The 21,401-nt window shown below is 35.9% G+C and overlaps 1 protein-coding gene across 1 annotated transcript in view; it reads right to left on the minus strand.

Annotated features, from left to right (window-relative positions):
* The window catches only part of LOC114330752 (uncharacterized), a 73,894-nt gene that overhangs the window by 23,115 nt on the left and 29,378 nt on the right, over window positions 1-21,401 (minus strand). Inside the window, exon 5 of the mRNA XM_050656579.1 lies at window positions 2,914-3,174. Within this exon, the coding sequence (XP_050512536.1) occupies window positions 2,914-3,174 (261 nt within the window). The remainder of the gene's footprint in view (window positions 1-2,913; window positions 3,175-21,401) is intronic.

Here is a 21,401-nt window from a genome sequence, read left to right on the forward strand (position 1 = left end):
AGATTTCAGAATATTTTAAATATATTCGATTGTACGAACACAAATCCCTCTTATATTGTCAAACAAACCATACAAATGAAATTTGAGAGTTGTACTCTGAATTTTTAATATTTTTTTAATGTTCTGTTAACCGTCTTTTCGATTATCCGTCATACCCTTGGTCCGGTGCCCTGACGGATAATCGAGGTTCTACTGTAATATGGAAAAACTATACGGGGACATGTTGAGTTAGTTGTGTACATGACTTTCCCCAACGGCCGGAAACCAGAGTGGGGGACGAGGGTAGTTATAAGGAGTCAAAGTCGCGGTTTTTATTATTTATTTTTTGACGCTCATGATCGAGATAGTGCATCAAAATTTGGGAATAAGTAGGTCATGACGTAACTAAGTAAAATCTCTAGGAGCTGAACGCTGCGTGGTCGACAAAGGGGTGGGGTAGGGGTGAATATAAAAAATATAAAGGGTTTTTTGCGACGTTCGTGATTGAGATAGTGCATCAAAATTTGGGAATAAGTAGACCATGACATAACTAAGTAAAATCCCCAGAGCCGGAAACCAGAGTGGGGGACGAGGGTAGTTATAAGGGGTCAAAGTCGCGGTTTTTATTATTTCTTTGTGACGCTCATGATCGAGAGAGTGCACCAAAATTTGGTAATAAGTAGGTCATGACGTAACTAAGTAAAATCTCCAGGGGCGGAACGCTGCGTGGCCGAGAAAGGGGTGGGGGCAGGGGTGGTAAGGTATTTTTTGTGACGTTCGTGATCGAGATAGTGAACCAAAATTTGGGAGAAAGTAGATCATGACGTAACTAAGCAAAATCTCCGCGGACGGAAACCAGAGTTGGGGATGAGGGTAGTTTTAAGGGGTCAAAGTCGCAGTTTTTATAATTTTTTTTGTGACGCAGCACAACATTTGTCCCCCCGCATCGTTCCGCCCCTGGAGAATTTACTTAGTAATCAAGTATATTCAAATGGGAAATAAGCCACAATTTTACCTAAAATATATGTTGAGAGTAAACTAAATGTAAACCCAAATACTTACGATGTCGGGATAGTATCACGAGGTTTTTCCTGGTTTTCCCTCGTGATTTACTATGGAATCTCTAACGCGAGAATTTCAGTGCCACCGTTGCATTTGGTTGTCTTTTTAAAGACAGATCACATGCTATGATTTTTTGTGGCGGATATTCTTGAGTTGGGATTGATTTCATGTAATCGAATGAACTATCTTTTAGTAAAGTCGTCCCAGGAACGCAACTCATCAATATTGGCAATATCATTTTAAAGTCGTCTACTTTAAAATGTATAATACGTGTCTGAATTGCCGATATAAATGAGTCAGATTAAATAAATTATTAGAAGAATTTTTTACTAAGCAACAACATTTTTGTTTATTTAGTATTATTTTGTATTTTGACAACGACACCCGACTTGGGCGTCTAAACGTTAATAAAATCATTTTTAGGTAAAATTGTGGCTTATTTCCCATTTGAATATACTTGATTATAAAAATGCCACAAGAAAATAGCTTCAGAACAACATTACTTAGTAATGTCATGATCTACTTATTCAAAAATGTTGGTGCACTATCACGACCACGAATGGCAAAAAACCCCTTATATTTTTATACTCACCCCTGCCTACCACCGCTTTGTACCCCAAGCAGCGTTCCGCCCCTGGAGATTTTACTTGGTTACGTCATGGCCTACTTACTCCAAAATTTTGGTACACTCAATCTCACTGGATCTCCATCATGAGCGACACAAAAAAAAATAATAAAAACCGCGACTTTTTCCCCTTATAACTACCCTCGTCCCCCACTCTGGTTTCCGGCTCTGGGGATTTTACTTAGTTATGTCAAGGTCTACTTATTCCCAAATTTTGATGCACTCAATAGAATAGAATAGAAATATGCTTTATTGTCATGAAAAATTTAATAATTTTATAGACAAAGCTTACAAGAATCATAAATAAGAACAATAACAAATAACAAATACAATTTACTAAAATGATATAAATCGTCTATATAAATAAAAATAATGAAGAGAAACAAAAAAAAAACAGTAACAATCTATTGCAAAATTTAAAAAAAAATTGGCAAATTGCATATTCTACCTTAAGAAATTTAATAAGTTAAGTTAAGCAATCACGAACGTCGCAAAAAACCCTTTATATTTTTTATATTCACCCCTACCCCACCCCTTTGTCGGCCACGCAGAGTTCCGCCCCTAGAGATTTTACTTAGTTACGTCATGACCTACTTATTCCCAAATTTTGGTGCACTATCTCGATCATGAGCGTAAAAACTTTGACTCCTTATAACTACCCTCGTCCCCCACTCTGGTTTCCGGCCGTTGGGGAAAGTCATGTACACAACTAATTCAACATATTCCCGTATACTTTTTCCATATTACTTATCACGCCCAAAATCCGCTCCCAGCTCTTAGACTATTATGCATAAATATTAAAAATTATAGTTTTGCAATAACAATAGATAACCACACTAGAGCTACAGGTTTAGGTGTTGTGCGTGCGGAAACGTGTCCAAACTGCACTCAGAAAATTTTCATAAAGTGGTAGACTCGCTCAAACGAAGCAGTTAAAACCATTTTTACGACTTTTGTAAACATTTTCAAAAAACTGGGGACTATAAGCCCTATACATGGAAACACTGCCTCCCCGCTTCCCACGTAATGCACTTTATTTGCGCCGGTTCATTCAGTCATACTACAGTGACAATGCAAGGCATTCTCATATGCAATGTTGCCGATTTTAGCGTTTCCTTCACTGGGGTATATTTAATTCAAAAAAAGTCAGTATTATACTGTACATTGTCAGAAAAGGTAAATATTTTGTATAATTTTAAATATAAAATAAATCATGAAATTAAAATTATAAAAAACATAAAACATACTCGTAAACTTCTACTTCCTGTTCCATGTATTGTAATTGGGTCCGACTAATGTGTTGATCTGCATATTTCTTTGTACAATCCTCAAGCATATCACACAGCCTTTTCTTGGTGTCTAATTTTACTGCTATACTTTGAGTTAAAGATAAATCATCACAGTTTAAAAGTGACTGTACATTTAGTTTTTCTAAATAAGATACCATAGCTTTTAATTGTTCAACTTCCATTGTGGTTGCTAAATATCGGTGTTGACTATGTAGTATTCTAAAAATAATAATAATAAATATGAGGCCTATAGAATCAAAACCTGCTAGATCCGTTTTTTGAAAATTTTCAGGAGACTAACAAAACATTAAAAATGTAAATTTCCCAAAAAGTCTCCACCATGTCTTAATCAAAGTGGCATAAATAAATGCCATAAAATGGCACACTAATTTTAGATAGTCATTTTTTTTGCATGCCCCTTACATCTCCAGAAATTTGTACTTTTAGTTTTAGACCAGGGCGCATCTGTAAAAATATTAGTACATTTGGACGTTGAGAGGAGACTCAAATTTTTTTGCAGAAATTGCTTGAAAATAACTCAATTAATAATATTTGAGTTATCCTCGCTCTCGAAAAGGTCCGGAACATTGTTTAAATAATCAAAATGTCAAAAAATGAAGGAAAAATTCGATTTTTTTCTTCGTTTTTTGATTATAACTTTAAGAGTATTCATTTCCGAGAAAAGTTGTGTAATTAAATTTCCTACAATATAGAGTTGGTTGAAAATTTAAAAAATAGTCACCCTTGTTGCAAAATAGCAATAATTGGGGAAAAACTATACAAAAAGAAGTATTCGCATTTTACGTTTTTCAACCATTTATGCTAAACTTAGGACCTTCAAATTTCACCCAGAAAAACTATATGATACAGTTAAACAATACTGTAAATTTCATTAAGATCGGTTCAATAGATTTTGCAAAATAAATTTTGCAATCCAGCTTTCGCAAAAAAGTTCATTTTTTCAAACTGGTACAGGACTGAAAATAAAGCAGATAGCAAGTTGAATTTTTTTTTGCTTATAGAAGTGTATTGTACCTTTCATTTTTAATTTGCAGAACTAAAATCGATTAACCACCACGGCGTCAGGAATTTTTTTAAATAAACACACGCGCGCAGGACACCGGATAGTTTGCTCTGATTGGGCATTCCAATGACCTTTGATAATTATTGATACATTTTAATTTTTACTACATTTCGATATAAATAAATAAATTTGTTTATTGCAAAATAAAAACACATACTCTATCCTTTGAAATAACACTTTTTTTAGCAAAAATTTTCTTTGTTCATATATTTTAACTTGAGAATAAATGTTTATTATTTTTAAACATATACAATTGTTTAAACAATATTTCACAAACAATAATAAAATTAGTTTGATTTTTGTGGAATTAAAATATTAAAATACAACAAAATATAGAGTAAGAAAATAATATATTAGATGAAGATTGGAAGAAATTTTGGTGGAAATCAACTTCATGTGAATCGAACACCGCTGTCCTGCGCGTAGCACCAATAATTAATGTTTATTTAAAAAAATTCCTGACGCCGTGGTAGTTAATCGATTTTAATTTTGCAAATTGCAAATGAAAGGTACAGTACACTTCTATACGCAAAAAAATTTCAACTTGCTATCTGCATTATTTTCAGTCCTGTAACATTTTTAAAAAATGAATTGTTTTTGCGAAAGCTGGATTGCAAAATTTATTTTGCAAAATCTATTTAACCGATCTTAATGAAATTTACAGTATTGTTTTACTGTATCATAAAGTTTTTCTGGGTAAAATATTAAGGTCATAAGTGTAGCATAAATGGTTGAAAAACGTAAAATGCGAATACTTGTTTTTGTATGGTTTTTTTCGCAAATATTGCTATTTTGCAACAAGGGTGACTATTTTTTCAACTTTTAACTAATTTTATATTGTAGGAAATTTAATTACGCAACTTTTATGTCAGTACATCTTTTCTGGGAAATGAATACTTTTAAAGTTATAATCAAAAAACGAAGAAAAAATCGAACTTTTCCTTCATTTTTTGACATTTTAATTATTTAAACAATGTTCTGGACCTTTTTGAGAGGGAGGATAACTCAAATATTATTATTTGAGTTATTTTCAAGCAATTTCTGCAAATAAATTTGAGTCACCTCTCAACGTCCATCTCAAAACAGATGGGCCCTGGACTATTTGGATTTAGCAGATTTTGATTCTAAGCCCACATAATATTGCTCATTTTCAACTGCTTTTAGGCGCAATTAATGCACTAAAAGTGGCTATTGAACCATTTTGATAGGAAAACATACAAAATATACAAGAAAAAGAAATATTTTACTGATCATAAAACTATGGACATAACAGGGTTTGATTCTACGTTAACATTTCAGTGGTATTTTGAAGATGATTTAGAAGGTTTTGAGCGAAACCTTATGCCTGTAGATTAATAGATACCTACTTAGAAAGGGCAAATTTAAAGAGAAATCCTCAGACAGGTGAAACAAAATGGCTATAAAGCCAACTATAAATTTGGCCAGGTAAGAATATTACCAAAAAAAGGCCATCCAAAACCTAGTGAGCCAGAAGCTGCTTCAACTAGTGAAGCAGCAAAAATGACCACAAAAAAAGGGGCCCAGGAAAAGGGCCCTGCGAAGTTCAAAAAGGGATCAGATAAATGCCATAAAATGGCACACTAATTTTAGATAGTCATTTTTTTTGCATGCCCCTTACATCTCCAGAAATTTGTACTTTTAGTTTTAGACCAGGGCGCATCTGTAAAAATATTAGTACATTTGGACGTTGAGAGGTGACTCAAATTTTTTTGCAGAAATTGCTTGAAAATAACTCAATTAATAATATTTGAGTTATCCTCCCTCTCGAAAAGGTCCGGAACATTGTTTAAATAATCAAAATGTCAAAAAATGAAGGAAAAATTCGATTTTTTTCTTCGTTTTTTGATTATAACTTTAAGAGTATTCATTTCCGAGAAAAGTTGTGTAATTAAATTTCCTACAATATAGAGTTGGTTGAAAATTTAAAAAATAGTCACCCTTGTTGCAAAATAGCAATAATTGGGGAAAAACTATACAAAAAGAAGTATTCGCATTTTACGTTTTTCAACCATTTATGCTAAACTTAGGACCTTCAAATTTCACCCAGAAAAACTATATGATACAGTTAAACAATACTGTAAATTTCATTAAGATCGGTTCAATAGATTTTGCAAAATAAATTTTGCAATTCAGCTTTCGCAAAAAAGTTCATTTTTTCAAACTGGTACAGGACTGAAAATAAAGCAGATAGCAAGTTGAAATTTTTTTTTGCTTATAGAAGTGTATTGTACCTTTCATTTTTAATTTGCAGAACTAAAATCGATTAACCACCACGGCGTCAGGAATTTTTTTAAATAAACACACGCGCGCAGGACACCGGATAGTTTGCTCTGATTGGGCATTCCAATGACCTTTGATAATTATTGATACATTTTAATTTTTATTACATTTCGATATAAATAAATAAATTTGTTTATTGCAAAATAAAAACACATACTCTATCCTTTGAAATAACACTTTTTTTAGCAAAAACTTTCTTTGTTCATATATTTTAACTTGAGAATAAATGTTTATTATTTTTAAACATATACAATTGTTTAAACAATATTTCACAAACAATAATAAAATTAGTTTGATTTTTGTGGAATTAAAATATTAAAATACAACAAAATATAGAGTAAGAAAATAATATATTAGATGAAGATTGGAAGAAATTTTGGTGGAAATCAACTTCATGTGAATCGAACACCGCTGTCCTGCGCGTAGCACCAATAATTAATGTTTATTTAAAAAAATTCCTGACGCCGTGGTAGTTAATCGATTTTAATTTTGCAAATTGCAAATGAAAGGTACAGTACACTTCTATACGCAAAAAAATTCAACTTGCTATCTGCTTTATTTTCAGTCCTGTAACATTTTTAAAAAATGAATTGTTTTTGCGAAAGCTGGATTGCAAAATTTATTTTGCAAAATCTATTTAACCGATCTTAATGAAATTTACAGTATTGTTTTACTGTATCATAAAGTTTTTCTGGGTAAAATATTAAGGTCATAAGTGTAGCATAAATGGTTGAAAAACGTAAAATGCGAATACTTGTTTTTGTATGGTTTTTTTCGCAAATATTGCTATTTTGCAACAAGGGTGACTATTTTTTCAACTTTTAACTAATTTTATATTGTAGGAAATTTAATTACGCAACTTTTATGTCAGTACATCTTTTCTGGGAAATGAATACTTTTAAAGTTATAATCAAAAAACGAAGAAAAAATCGAACTTTTCCTTCATTTTTTGACGTTTTAATTATTTAAACAATGTTCTGGACCTTTTTGAGAGGGAGGATAACTCAAATATTATTATTTGAGTTATTTTCAAGCAATTTCTGCAAATAAATTTGAGTCACCTCTCAACGTCCATCTCAAAACAGATGGGCCCTGGACTATTTGGATTTAGCAGATTTTGATTCTAAGCCCACATAATATTGCTCATTTTCAACTGCTTTTAGGCGCAATTAATGCACTAAAAGTGGCTATTGAACCATTTTGATAGGAAAACATACAAAATATACAAGAAAAAGAAATATTTTACTGATCATAAAACTATGGACATAACAGGGTTTGATTCTACGTTAACATTTCAGTGGTATTTTGAAGATGATTTAGAAGGTTTTGAGCGAAACCTTATGCCTGTAGATTAATAGATACCTACTTAGAAAGGGCAAATTTAAAGAGAAATCCTCAGACAGGTCGATTTTTATTCTTAAATTAGGACTTTTTGGCATATATATAATACTAGTGACGTCATCCGTCTGGGCGTGATGACGTAATCGATGATTTTTTTAAATGAGAGTAGCGGTTGTGTGATAGCTCATTTGAAAGGTTATTTAATTTTCTATTCAGTAATATAGACATTAACATAATTATTTATACAGGGTGTACAAAAAATTTTTTTTATTAAATTAATTTAGACAAAAAGGAGATAAAAATTGTTTGTACACATATGTCACTTTTTACAACATCGGAGATATTTAAAAAAAAGTTATTTAATTGAACCCTATTAAGTTTACGGAAATTCTCAAATTAGTGATTTATTATTTTGATGATTACACACAGTTTACAATATAAATAACAATATTTTTTCCTTTTGTTTATTTATGAAGGACATTTATTCATTTGACATATGGGGTTTTTGCAGGAATTTTTCATTAATTTATAGGAAAAACGATATTTATAGTAATAAACCAAAATAAAAAATGAACGAAAAATGGTCTTTACTTATAAAATCACACAACACAACTATTCGAAGGAACATTAACCTATAAAAACCTACTGACAGCCAAGCGATAAAGTTTCCCGCAAAAACACCAATAGTCATTAACTAAGGGAATTGCGCTTGACATACGGGGTTTATGCGGAATCGCCTATACTTTTGTCGCTTATATTTTGGACTACTGTAACTTTAATGGAAGTTTCTTACGCAAGGAACGTAGGTAATTAGTCCTTCAATCCATAGATGGCATAAGTCCATTTTCGGAAAAAAAAGACTACTGGGGTTTTTGCAAAGAACGCCTCAATTATTTTAAGATTTATATTACTAAATAGAGAATTCAATAACCTTTCAAACGATCAATCACACAACCTCTACTCTCATTTAAAAAATCATCGATTACGTCATCACGCCCAGATGGATGACGTCACTAGTATTATATATATGCCAAAAAGTCCTAATTTAAAAATAAAAATCGACCTGTCTAAGGATTTCTCTTCAAATTTGCCCCTTCTCGAGATAATGAATTTATGCAAACTCAAACGTCCTCATTTATACTACAGTGTCGCGCCCGCTTGATTAGCAATTAAAAATCAATGGGTTTTCGATATTGTATTGCAAAAAACTCTTCGGGATTTCATCAATCAATGTTTAAAGAATATCTACCTACCTTGGCAACATTGAAATTTTTAGTTAAATGTCCGATTTAGGGTTAAAAATAGCCGATTTCGCAATTTTCAAAATTTTAATCGCTTATATAACAAAAACTATTAACCTAAGAGAAAAGTCACTAAAGATCTTTTCTGTTTGGAATGATTCAAAAAACCCAAAAAAAAACTTTGTTCGATGCAAAAAAGATAATTTTAGGAAAAACCCCTAATCTTTTCCCTCGTCTGGCAAGGTCTTATGCTTTTCAGAATCGCCTGTCATTCTACACATTTTTTCTAAATGACTTACTCAAACACATACTTAAATTTAAACTTTACAGGAGAAAGTTTATTTTACCTTCTGAATTTGCACTTTTCGATTCACCTGGTAGATACACGTGCACGGCTGATACCTGCCAGGTCATGGTTTTTAGCCTTGGTGTGCTATGAATTATCACTAGACAAATTTCTAGCCTTACAGGACGACCGTTAGTCGGAGGGTTCACTAGTTCTTAAACTAATAAGAATATCGAAAATAATTCCAGAGAAATACTCTCTTTATGCTGGATAAATAGTACAAAAACCAGTTGATGCAGATGAAAAGCAACAAATTTGGCAATCAACTACCAAGACAGTTGATTAACCCCTTACGTGCACACTCGAGTTAACTCGAGTACGCCTAACTGTCCAAACTGCACACTCGAGATAATTCGAGCGGCGTTGTATTTTATATTGTATTTTCACACTCGAATGCAATCGAGAATTGAAAATAACAACGTGAAAGCAAAAAATATATCCCTTTTCTATTCCTTGTGAGCCGCTTTCCGACAAAGACACAAATTCATATTCTGATTCGCTCATTTTAAAATATATATTTTATTAAATATATATTTTACTAAAATATAAGCTGCACAAAGACCAACTTCTCCTCCACGTGGTGTGTGGTGGTAACAGCTTCGAGCTGACGTGGATAGGGTCCTAGGCCCCTAGACACGTCACAAAGAGGCTGGCTAACGAAGCTCTGGCGTACGCAAATACCGGGAACAACAGCGTGGAGAGGGAGTGTTGTGGACGGGTGGGTGCAGAGGTAACTGGACTAATCGTTCGGGACCTCTGCGGGCATCCGGAAACAATGCAACTTGTGGAAACCTGCCCGGTATATACCGTGTTGGTAAGCCGGTGGTTGTAGAGGATGTGCTTACCGATGTGGGGGCTTGCCTTGATTGGCTGGCCAAGCGGAAGGGAACCACAGAAATCCCCCTCAAGCCAAGGTGGAACAGCATAAGCCGAAGGCTTGGCGTGGCGCAGGAATTGCGCCGCGGGGCTAAGGGGTTGCTTAGTCACGATTATGCGCACTCCGGGTACCAGGCGAAACCCAGGTTTCATTAGCCTTCTCCCGGCATGCGGGGCTCTGCTGGGAGTGACCATACATTCCCTAGCTACTCGTGGGACTAAAATGAACGAAGTAGGAAAAACTAAAAACAATGAGGGCAGAGGAAGAACAAAGCCTCAATCATCCCGAGGTTATGGAATTGGATCCAGTTCCAAGCCATAAATCGGAGGATGAGCTTTTAAAAAGCAGCGGAGACGAGCAAAGTATCGCTCAAGGGCCAAAAAAGGCCGAAAGAGAGAAACTGAGTGGCGCTGCCCGAAAAAGGTTTAAGTACCTGTTAAAACAAGGCCTTAAATATGAAGAGGCTCGACAACAAGCACAAAAGCTTATACAAAAACCACCCGAGGATGTATCCAAGGGCAAAGGGTCCAAGAGGATCCGGTCTCAGGAGAGCACGCCAGAAAATCCTAGGAAAAAGGGAGTTGGCACCACCGTTGGGATAACCGGCGGTGGTGAAGAAAACAAACCATCCTATGGACAGGTTGCAGCGGCAATAAGGGTAGGAATAATGCCCAAAAACCATCCAGAATCTTCACTAACAGTGGAACAACTAGCCGCAACGAAAGAGAAGATTCTGGAAAAAATAATGGAGCTGGATCCAAAGGCAACAATTAGGCCTAAATTCAGCAACCTACAATTCAGACCGGGTTGGATGCTTCTGTCTTGTGCTGACAAAGCCACAGTTGAGTGGCTTAAAAGCATAATTCAGGAGCTGCAGTCACACGAGGGTATCTCGCTGAGACTGGAAGAGGAAAGCAATATTCCTCACTCCGAGATCTTTGTGACATATCTTCCTGATAGTCTGAACACCACGAATGCAAAAATTCTTCGATTCTTAGAGGTCCAAAATGAAGACCTCAACTCACAGAATTGGAGAGTTGTAAGAAGGGTTGACAAAGGCCCTACTGTAGAGCTCACTCTTTCAATGGACCCTAACTCCGCTGAAAGGGTGAAACAAAATGGCTATAAAGCCAACTATAAATTTGGCCAGGTAAGAATATTACCAAAAAAAGGCCATCCAAAACCTAGTGAGCCAGAAGCTGCTTCAACTAGTGAAGCAGCAAAAATGACCACAAAAAAAGGGGCCCAGGAAAAGGGCCCTGCGAAGTTCAAAAAGGGATCAGATAAAGGTCCCAAAAGCCAGTAAAATGGCTTCCAACAAAAATATTATGTTTCTGCAGTTAAATCTCCATCACGCAAAAGCCGCAACTAGTGTGCTTAACACGAGTTTTAGCAGAAACCTAACTGACATCGGGCTCATTCAAGAGCTCTGGGCTGACAAAGGACTTATCAAAGGACTTCCAAATAATACATGTAAGTTGATTTATTCACAAATGCATGACTTGCCAAGAGCAGCTTTGCTCATCTCTAAAAAACTAAAATTCATTTCTGTTCCGGAGTTTATCACAAGAGACTTAGCAACAGCTGAAGTGGAGCTCCCCACGGAAAGGCCACAGGCAAATTATAATTGCCTCTGCCTATTTCCCGGGTGATGAAGACCAACCTCCGCCAGAGGAAGTGAAAGGCCTCATCAGTTGGTGCAACAAAAAGAACAGACAACTTATCCTTGGATGTGATGCGAACTCCCACAGCATAGTATGGGGCAGCACAGACACGAACAAACGTGGTGAGTACCTTTTAGAATATTTGGCTAACTCCAATATAGACATTATCAATAGAGGTAACAAACCAACTTTTATCACTGCAAATAGGAAAGAGGTGCTTGACATCACCTTAACTAGTTGCTCTGCTACAAATCTAATACAGAACTGGCATGTCTCCGATGAGGTATCGATATCGGATCATAGAACCATAAGGTTCGATGTCGAGGCTGAGCGGGAACAGATACAGTCCTGTCGAATACCGAAACAGACTGACTGGTGTGCATATAAGGACACCCTAAGGTCAGATGTTGAAGGCGTAACTTATTCGATTGAAACCATAGAGGAACTGGAAGGTGCCTCACAATGGCTAAATCGTACGATAATTAGCTGCTATGAGGGGGCCTGTCCCATCAAGACCAAAGCCGTCAAAAGAGATGTGCCATGGTGGAACAGGGAACTCAGTAAGTTAAAAGCTCAAACTCGTAAAGCTTTTAATAGAGCCAAAAGTATAGGTAACTGGGATGACTACAAAAAGGCTCTAACAGAATACAATAAAGAACTTAGAAGGTCTAAGAGAAGAACATGGAGGCAATTCTGCGAGGGGATAACTGAATTAGCCCCAGCAGTACGCCTCCAAAAAGTAATCTTAAAGGACCACTCAAACGGTATTGGACTTCTAAAAAAGCCAAACGGAGAGTTTACTGAAAGCATAGACGAAAGCATGAGTTGCTTATTACAATCTCACTTTCCTGGGTCAACACTCATTGAAGATGACCCAAGGGTTAATCTTGATGAATCTAATTACAGAACATAAGAGCTGCAAAAAGCCTAGCGGGAAAAATCTTCACCAAAAATAGAATTAAATGGGCAATACATAGCTTTAAGCCCTACAAATCTCCTGGAGAGGATGGTATCTTTCCAGCCCTGCTACAACAGGGCGTTGATTACATTAACTCCTCATCTAGTCAAAATATTCAAGATGAGCTTCATCTTGGGCTACATTCCAACAGGGTGGAGAGAGGTTAGGGTATGCTTCATTCCTAAGAGTGGTAAACGCCCTCCAGAGGAGCCGAAGTCATATAGACCCATAAGCCTTACCTCCTTTCTACTTAAAAGTATGGAAAAAAACTTGATATATATATATATATATATATATATATATATATATATATATATATATATATATATATATATATATATATATATATATATATATATAAGAAGCGAATATTTAACAAATATACCGCTTCACAAAGAACAATTTGCCTACCAATCAGGCAAATCCACCGTGGATGCCTTGCACTGTCTCGTAAAAGACATAGAAAAGGCAATAGGATCAAAGGAAGTGGCGCTATGTGCATTCATAGATATATAGGGTGCGTTTGACAACACCTCATATAAATCAATCAGCGCCGCCGCAACAGCAAAAGGTATCCAACCTTCCATAACTAAATGGATTCAATCCATGCTAAACACTAGGAAAATTATTACCTACCTAGGAGGCAAATCAACTACTATAAAAGCAGTAAAAGGTTGTCCTCACGGAGGAGTCTTATCACCTCTACTGTGGTCGCTAGTGGTTGACGACCTCCTAACAAAGCTCAAAAGAGCATGATTTCGTGCTCTGGGCTATGCTGACGATCTAGTTATAGAGGTTAGAGGCAAACATGACGGTATTATTGCCGAACGCATGCAGCAGGCCTTAACATTATAACCACTTGGTGTTCGAGGGAAGGGCTATCAGTCAATCCCAACAAAACGACACTTATTCCGTTCACTAACAGGAGGAAACTAACATTACAGCCTCCGATCATGAATGGAATAACCCTTTCTTTCTCAGAAGAGGTTAAGTACCTAGGAGTCGTCCTTGATAGGAGACTTACGTGGAATGCACACCTCACTCATATTACCATAAAAGCAACAAGGGCTTTCTGGATGTGCCGTAGGCTTTTTGAGAAAACCTGGGGTCTGAATCCAAAAATGATCTACTGGTCATATTTAACGGTTGTCAGACCCATTATCACTTATGCTGCGATGGTTTGGTGGACCAAAACAAAGCAGCAAAAGGCAATAAACGAGTTGCAAAAAGTGCAACGACTTGCCTGTATTGGGATCACGGGTGAAATGAGATCGTGTCCTACCGCAGCCTTAGAGGCAATGCTAGACCTTCCTCCACTACATTTACATGTACATAGGATCGCTTTAGAAAATGCCTATAGGCTGACACAGACTAAATCTCTAAAACCAGGTGACTTAACGGGACATCTTGAGGTATTAAGGGCTGGAACAACCCAAATCATGAAGATGCCTACAGACGTAATGCCTGCAAAACAAGATTTCGAACTCGCGTTAGATGTTATTATTAACGACCGCGAGTTGACAGAAAACGAAATCGCTCAAATCACAAAAGGTGCCCTCACTTACTATACTGATGGGTCAAAAACAAACGAAGGAGTAGGAATCACAGGTCCTAATATTAGGATATCCGCAGCCCTGGGAAATGCTCCAACAATATTTCAAGCAGAACTAATAGCAATAGAGTTCTGTGCTCAAGAGTGCCTAAGAAAAGGCCTCAATTCAGCAAGAATATTTATTGCATCTGATAGTCAGGCTGCTTTGAAGGCTCTGAAGTCCACAACTTACGAGTCAAAAATAGCCTGGAATTGCAAACAATCCCTTAAACAACTGGCTAGTCGCAACAAACTAACGTGCTATGGGTGCCAGGGCATAAAGGAATTGTCGGAAATGAGATTGCCGATAGTCTCGCAAAGGAAGGAGCTTGTACTCCTTTCATCGGACCTGAACCATTTTGTGGCATACCAAAAAGCCGCATAATGGAAGAAGTTCGAAAATATGAAAAGGAACTCAGTGCAGCCTACTGGAAAAGTTTTCCAGGCCAAAGACAGGCAAAAAGGTTATTACGACCCTCTGCCCGCTACGCGAAATTACTCTTAGAGCTTCAGAAATCTGATCTCAGAGTAATCACAGGAATTCTCACTGGACACTGCTCACTCAGATACCATCTCTGTAAAATGGGCATACTGGACAGTGGGACATGTAGATTCTGCGATGAGGCAGATGAGACGTCAGAACATATTATCTGCAATTGCAGAGTAATTGTTCGGCAACGCCATAAATATCTGGAACAGGTATTCCTTGATCCTGATCAGATTACAAACCTAGCTCCAAAACGGATAATGGACTTTCTTAGAAGCCTAGACCTTTTGGACTAAAATATAGATGTAGGGTATACACAAAAGATCTTATAGGTCACAGTGTAGTAAGGTCAACTGGGCCAATCGACCCCTTTTGCAATCTACAATCTACTAAAATATAATGTAAAATATATCTAATATAATAATACTAATAGGTTTGTTCCAACACAATGAAAAACATTCATGTAACGATCATATTAGTACTAGTATATTCAGGTGTAGTTTGTCAAACGTAGGAAAGAGTTTGTAAATGGCGATTGTGAGATTTTCAAACTCTTTCCTACGTTTGACAAACTGTAATCTAAATTTTCTCAATATTCAACCAATAAATTATCGAAAAATTGCTTAATAAAAACTTTTTTACAAAATTTACAAAAAGTATTGCAAAAGTGTCAGTGGTTGATACAACAAAATGAAAAAACAAAGTGGTTGACACTTCCAACGCTTAAAAAAACACTCAAATCGGTATTGAGAACTTTATTAATAATATGTAATTATAGTATGTATAATAAAACAAGAATAAAAAAACCGCTAAACGCCGTAAAAATGAGTGGCGCATAAAATATTCCAGCTACAAAAGATCTGATATGAACATTACGTGGCGCGAACATGTATTTTCATTTTGATGCAAAATAAAATTTTAGTTTTATTTTAAAAGATTTTTCCATAATATTTGCTAAATTTGAAGTAAACGCGCCACAAAAGAGTTTCAAAATTCAAACTGTATCAAAGTTACTTTTTTGTGGCGCGTTTTACTTCAAATTTAGCAAATATTATGGAAAAATCTTTTAAAATAAAACTAAAACTTTATTTTGCATCAAAAAATGAAAATACATTTTCGCGCCACGAATATTCATATCAAACTATCCACTGAATAAAGAATCATTTACTAATTATTTTAATTCACTAGGTAATAGAGTTCTTGCCGGTGCTGACTATAATGCAAAACATGTGAGTTGGGGCTCTCGACTTTCTCCACCAGGTAGAGGTGACTTTCAAGTGATGCAGGAACTACATCTCAAACACTTATCTAGTTACACACCTACTTACTGGCCCACTGACCCTAGTAGACTTCCGGACTGTCTTGACTTCTTTGTAAGCAAAGGTTTTGGACTATCTAAATATTGTACCAAATTATGAAATTGCTTCAGACCATACCCCCGTAATAGCGACGCTAAATTCAAGATTTGTTGAGAAGGAACGTCCAGCAAAATTGCACAATCATAAAACCGACTGGAATGAGTTCAGGGAAGAAATACATCAAAAAATAAACCTTAATATTTCTCTCAAAACAAAAGATGAACTTGAATTGGCAGTATATGAATTTACTACACTTCTCCAAGAAGCTGCTTGGAATGCCACTCCAGAATGTAAAGATACACAGAATAAAAGAAACAATCCTATTAATATAAGAAATCAAATTAAAGAGAAGAGGAGACTAAGAAAGATATGGCAAAACACAAGGCAGCATCAAGACAAAATGAACTACAGTAGAGCCGCAAGACAGCTGAAAAATACAATACTACAGCACAAAAACTCCTACATCGAAAATTATCTTCAAAATTTAACACCAACAGCAGATACCGATTATTCACTTTGGAAGGCCACCAGGAAATTAAAACAACCCAGTAAACACATACCAGCATTAAGAAATCCAGATGGCTCATGGTCGAGAACAGATCAAGAAAAAGCAGAGGCATTTGGAAAATATCTTGAAGAAGTTTTTCAACCTCTACCCTCTGTCAGTGCTGAAGAAGATGATGCTATCTATGAAAGTCTAGCAACAATCCAACAGCCAAGTGAGAAAATTAAACCAGTAACAAAAAGAGATGTAAAAAATACTATTCAATATAGATTAAAAACCAAAAAAGCTCCTGGCTATGACCTTATAACAGTAACTATCCTAAAAGAGTTACCAGATAAAGGTGTAGTTATGATAACACAACTATTCAACGCCGCAATAAGGCTCAAAATTGTACCAACGCAATGAAAAATTGCTGATATAATAATGATCCATAAACATGGTAAACCACCTCACGAACATACCTCTTATCGTCCTATTAGTCTCTTACCGCTATTAGCTAAACTATTTGAGAAGCTATTAGCGACCAGCGACCAGGCTAATGAAGATAATAACTGATAATAATCTTTTTCCGGATCACCAGTTTGGTTTCAGAGAGAAGCATTCAACAATAGAGTCGTTGATATAGTAAATAAAACTTTTGAAGAAAAAAAGTTCTGTTCTGCACTTTTTCTTGACGTCAGTCAGGCTTTTGATAAAGTCTGGCATGAAGGGTTGCTCTTCAAAATAAAAATGAACGTTCCTGATTCAATGTTTACTATACTAAAATCATATTTAGAAGAAAGGTACTACCGTGTCGAGCATGAAGCAGATACATCAAAAATCTACCCTATACGATCTGGAGTCCCTCAAGGTAGTGCTCTGGGTCCTATATTATATCTAATATTTACACACGACATACCAACAAACCAAAATGTAACGACTACAACATTCGCAGATGACACAGCTATGTTAGTCACAGATGAAAATTCCGCAACAGCTACCGAATCTCTTCAAAGGCATATTAGGAACATTGTAAAGTGGACAAAGAAATGGCGAATAAAGATCAATGAATCAAAATCAGAACATATCATATTTACAAAATGTCGTAAAATATCGCCTAATATAGAAATAAATAACAAAGCAATTCCACAAGCCGAAAGCGTTAAATACCTTGGTATGCACCTAGACAAAACTTTGACATGGAGAACACATATATGGAAAAAGCGCCAACAGTTAAATTTAAAATTTCGTAAACATTATTGGATACTGGGCAGAACATCGAAGTTGTCTATTCGAGGTGTGCAAGTACTTGGAAGGGATACGTGAAACGATCGTGCGCGAATAGCGGAGAAATATTGCAACTTTCTTAGATAATTCATATTGTCAATTGAAATTGTCAAATTGACGTGCATTTCATATCTACTGTCACTGAAGGTGAAAAATTATATGTTGCTCCACAATATTGATATGATATGCAATTATTATATAAAGGTAAATTTAATTAATCGTATTTTGCTTGCAGTACTGCATTTTAATAACTAATTTTATTTACTACATACAATTGTTTACGTTTTCATCACATAACCTGCATCTTATTTTTTCTCCTTATTATTTTTTTGGGCTATGGCCTTGACAATTATCCAGCAACCAGGACTAACGTAATTGGTCAATACAATTAAAAGTGCGAATAAAAGTGCACAGCGTAGAAATAGGTGTCGCTTTGCGCAACTTGCACGGTCCCAATACGTAACAAACTGTTGGTATACAATACAATACTCAAACCGGTTTGGACCTATGGGATCCAGCTATGGGGTACAGCAGCAAAATCCAACATATCCATAATGGAAAGATTACAATCCAAAGTGTTACGCTCTATAACAGACGCCCCATGGTTCGTGTCAAACAAAGACATTTATTGTGATCTAGAAGTACCTACGATCAGTGAAGTGATAGTTCAGTGCAGTGTTCGGTACATAAAACGCCTAGAAAGCCATCCAAATGCCCTGGCAATAAACTTGCTAGATAATAGTCAACAAACTCACAGACTAAAACGTAAAAATCCACTGGACCTTATTTATAAATAAGTTTTATACCTCACCGTAATTGTGTTTATATTTTAGATATATGTAAATATTGTTTGTAAATGTAAAATGTATGTTTGTATGTAGCATATTATCGGAATGTCATGTTTGTTCCATACTAGAGGTCCAGTCATTGGACTGACCTCTCTAACGTCAATTTTTTTTTACTTCAAACCCCAAAGACGCTTATTGTTAGAATTTTTATAACTAACAGATTGATGAATAAACGTTAAAAAAAAAAACGCGCCACAAAAGAGTAACTTTGATACAGTTTGAATTTTGAAACTCTTTTGTGGCGCGTTTACTTCAAATTTAGCAAATATTATGTAAAAATCGTTTTAAATAAAACTAAAATTTTATTTTGCATCAAAATGAAAATACATTTTCGCGCCACGTAATATTCATATCAGATCTTTTGTAGCTGGAATATTGTATGCGCCACTCACTTTTACGGCGTTTAGAGGTTTTGTATTGTTGTATCGTATCAGGAGTTTTCAAAGTTTTTTTTATAAATTAAATGTATGAAGTTGAATGCAATTTTTCTCGATTACACGGTAAGCTTTATAAATGGTCGCCTTTGTCGCATTATCTCCCAAATGATCTAGTGTCCATCGAATGTACACGAGATTTTTTTTTCTAATCGAAATAGATTGAAAAAAAATATTGGGATGGCCGGTTAATGAACTCGGATTGCCCGTTGCCAGATCATATTTAGCGTCGTAGCCACTACAACTACATAAACCATTTCGGGAATAATCGTTAATTTTATTATACTTTTGTAGCTTAATAACTTCTAAACGGCTTGACCGATTTTGATCACTAAACATGAGTTTGAAACGTATTGACAAGTATTATCTGATGCATCTAAGGTCAAGTATGATAACTGAAGCTATTACAGGAATTATTGAGCTTGAAAAACTTATTTCCCATAGGAAATAGATTTGATCATACTTATGAAGCCTATAACTGAAAAATTCGAATTTTCCCGGATATGAGGTATACACCGTCAGATTCGTCTAGAGTCCTTCTACAAACGCTCAGTTATTGGCGCAATTCGTAGGTTGAAATTTTGAGTAATTGTCGAAAAACCAAAATTTTCAAAGTTTAGTTTTTCAGTTTTTCGGCGATACTGAACCTGACGGCTTAGACACCATTTGAAAGCTTAACTCAACAATATTGATTTGGTGTATTTACGGTTCTCCTGTCTCTTCTTGAACCCCAAAAAAATATGCCGTTTTGTACCTACCACGTCCTATAGCTGGCTTATGGGTGGTCAAAGGTCACAAACTACACAGAAAAAAAAATTCAGATCGGTTTAACTTTTCCAGTCACATACCTACATACATACATACATACATACATACATACATACATATCCACAAACATTTTCCCTTTTTTTGGTAACTTTTGAATGGTATAACCGATTTGGAAAGGTAATGATCAGTACTATTAGAAGCCGCAAAGGTGTGACTTTAATTTTTGAAGTTTTTGGGAGTGTTGGGGACGAGAACGAAAAACAGGCCCTAAATAGGAGGGGCCGTGAAATCCACACCATCATCATCATCATTATCTTTGCCTTATTCCTACGCGGGGTCGGCTTCCCTAATTGCATTTCTCCACACAATTCTATCCTGGGTCATATCAATATTAATCCCCTTTACCAACATGTCCTGCCTAATCGTCTCCCCCCACGTCTTCTTTGGTCTTCCTCTCCTACTCCTTCCAGGAATCTACACTTCAGCTACTCTTCGTATTGGATGATTAACGTCTCGACGTTGAACATGACCAAACCATCTCAACCTATGCTCTCTCATTTTGGCATCAATTGGTGCCACACCTAGAGTTCCCCTAATATACTCATTTTTAATTTTATCCTTTCTTGTCACTCCACTCATCCATCTAAGCATTCTCATCTCCGCCACATGCATTCGTTGTTCCTCTTTCTTTTTCACTGCCCAACATTCAGTTCCGTACATCATAGCCGGTCTTATGGCTGTTTTATAGAATTTTCCTTTCAGCTTCATTTTAACTTTTCTGTCACACAACACACCACTCGCTTCCTTCCACTTCATCCATCCAGCCCTAATTCTACTGCATGCATCTCCATCTATTTCTCCATTACTCTGTAATACCGATCCCAGGTACTTAAAACTATTGCTTTTTACAATCACTTCACCATCCAAAGATACCATTTTATTTGTAGTAACTCCATCTTTAAATGAACATTCTAAATACTCTGTCTTTGTCCTACTAAGTTTTAAAGCTTTTCCTCCAGAGCTCGTGTCCACTGTTCCAGTTTTTGTTCTAAGTCTCTTTCACTATTTCCTACTAACACGACATCATCAGCATACAAAAGCACCATGGAATGTTACCCTGTAGTTTCGCTGTTATCTGGTCCAAAACTAATGAGAATAAATACGGACTAAGCACCGAGCCTTGGTGCAATCCTACTTTCACATGAAATTTATCAGTCTCTCATACACCTGTCCCAACACTAGTCGTTACTCTTTCATACATATCCCTCACAATCTTTACATATGCACCAGGGACTCCTTTCTTGTTGAGTGCCCACCACAGAATCTCTCGAGGAACTCTATCATATGCTTTCTCAAGATCAATGAATACCATATGAG

This window comes from Diabrotica virgifera, chromosome 7 (assembly GCF_917563875.1).
Source record: "Diabrotica virgifera virgifera chromosome 7, PGI_DIABVI_V3a".
Lineage (NCBI taxonomy): Eukaryota > Metazoa > Arthropoda > Insecta > Coleoptera > Chrysomelidae > Diabrotica > Diabrotica virgifera.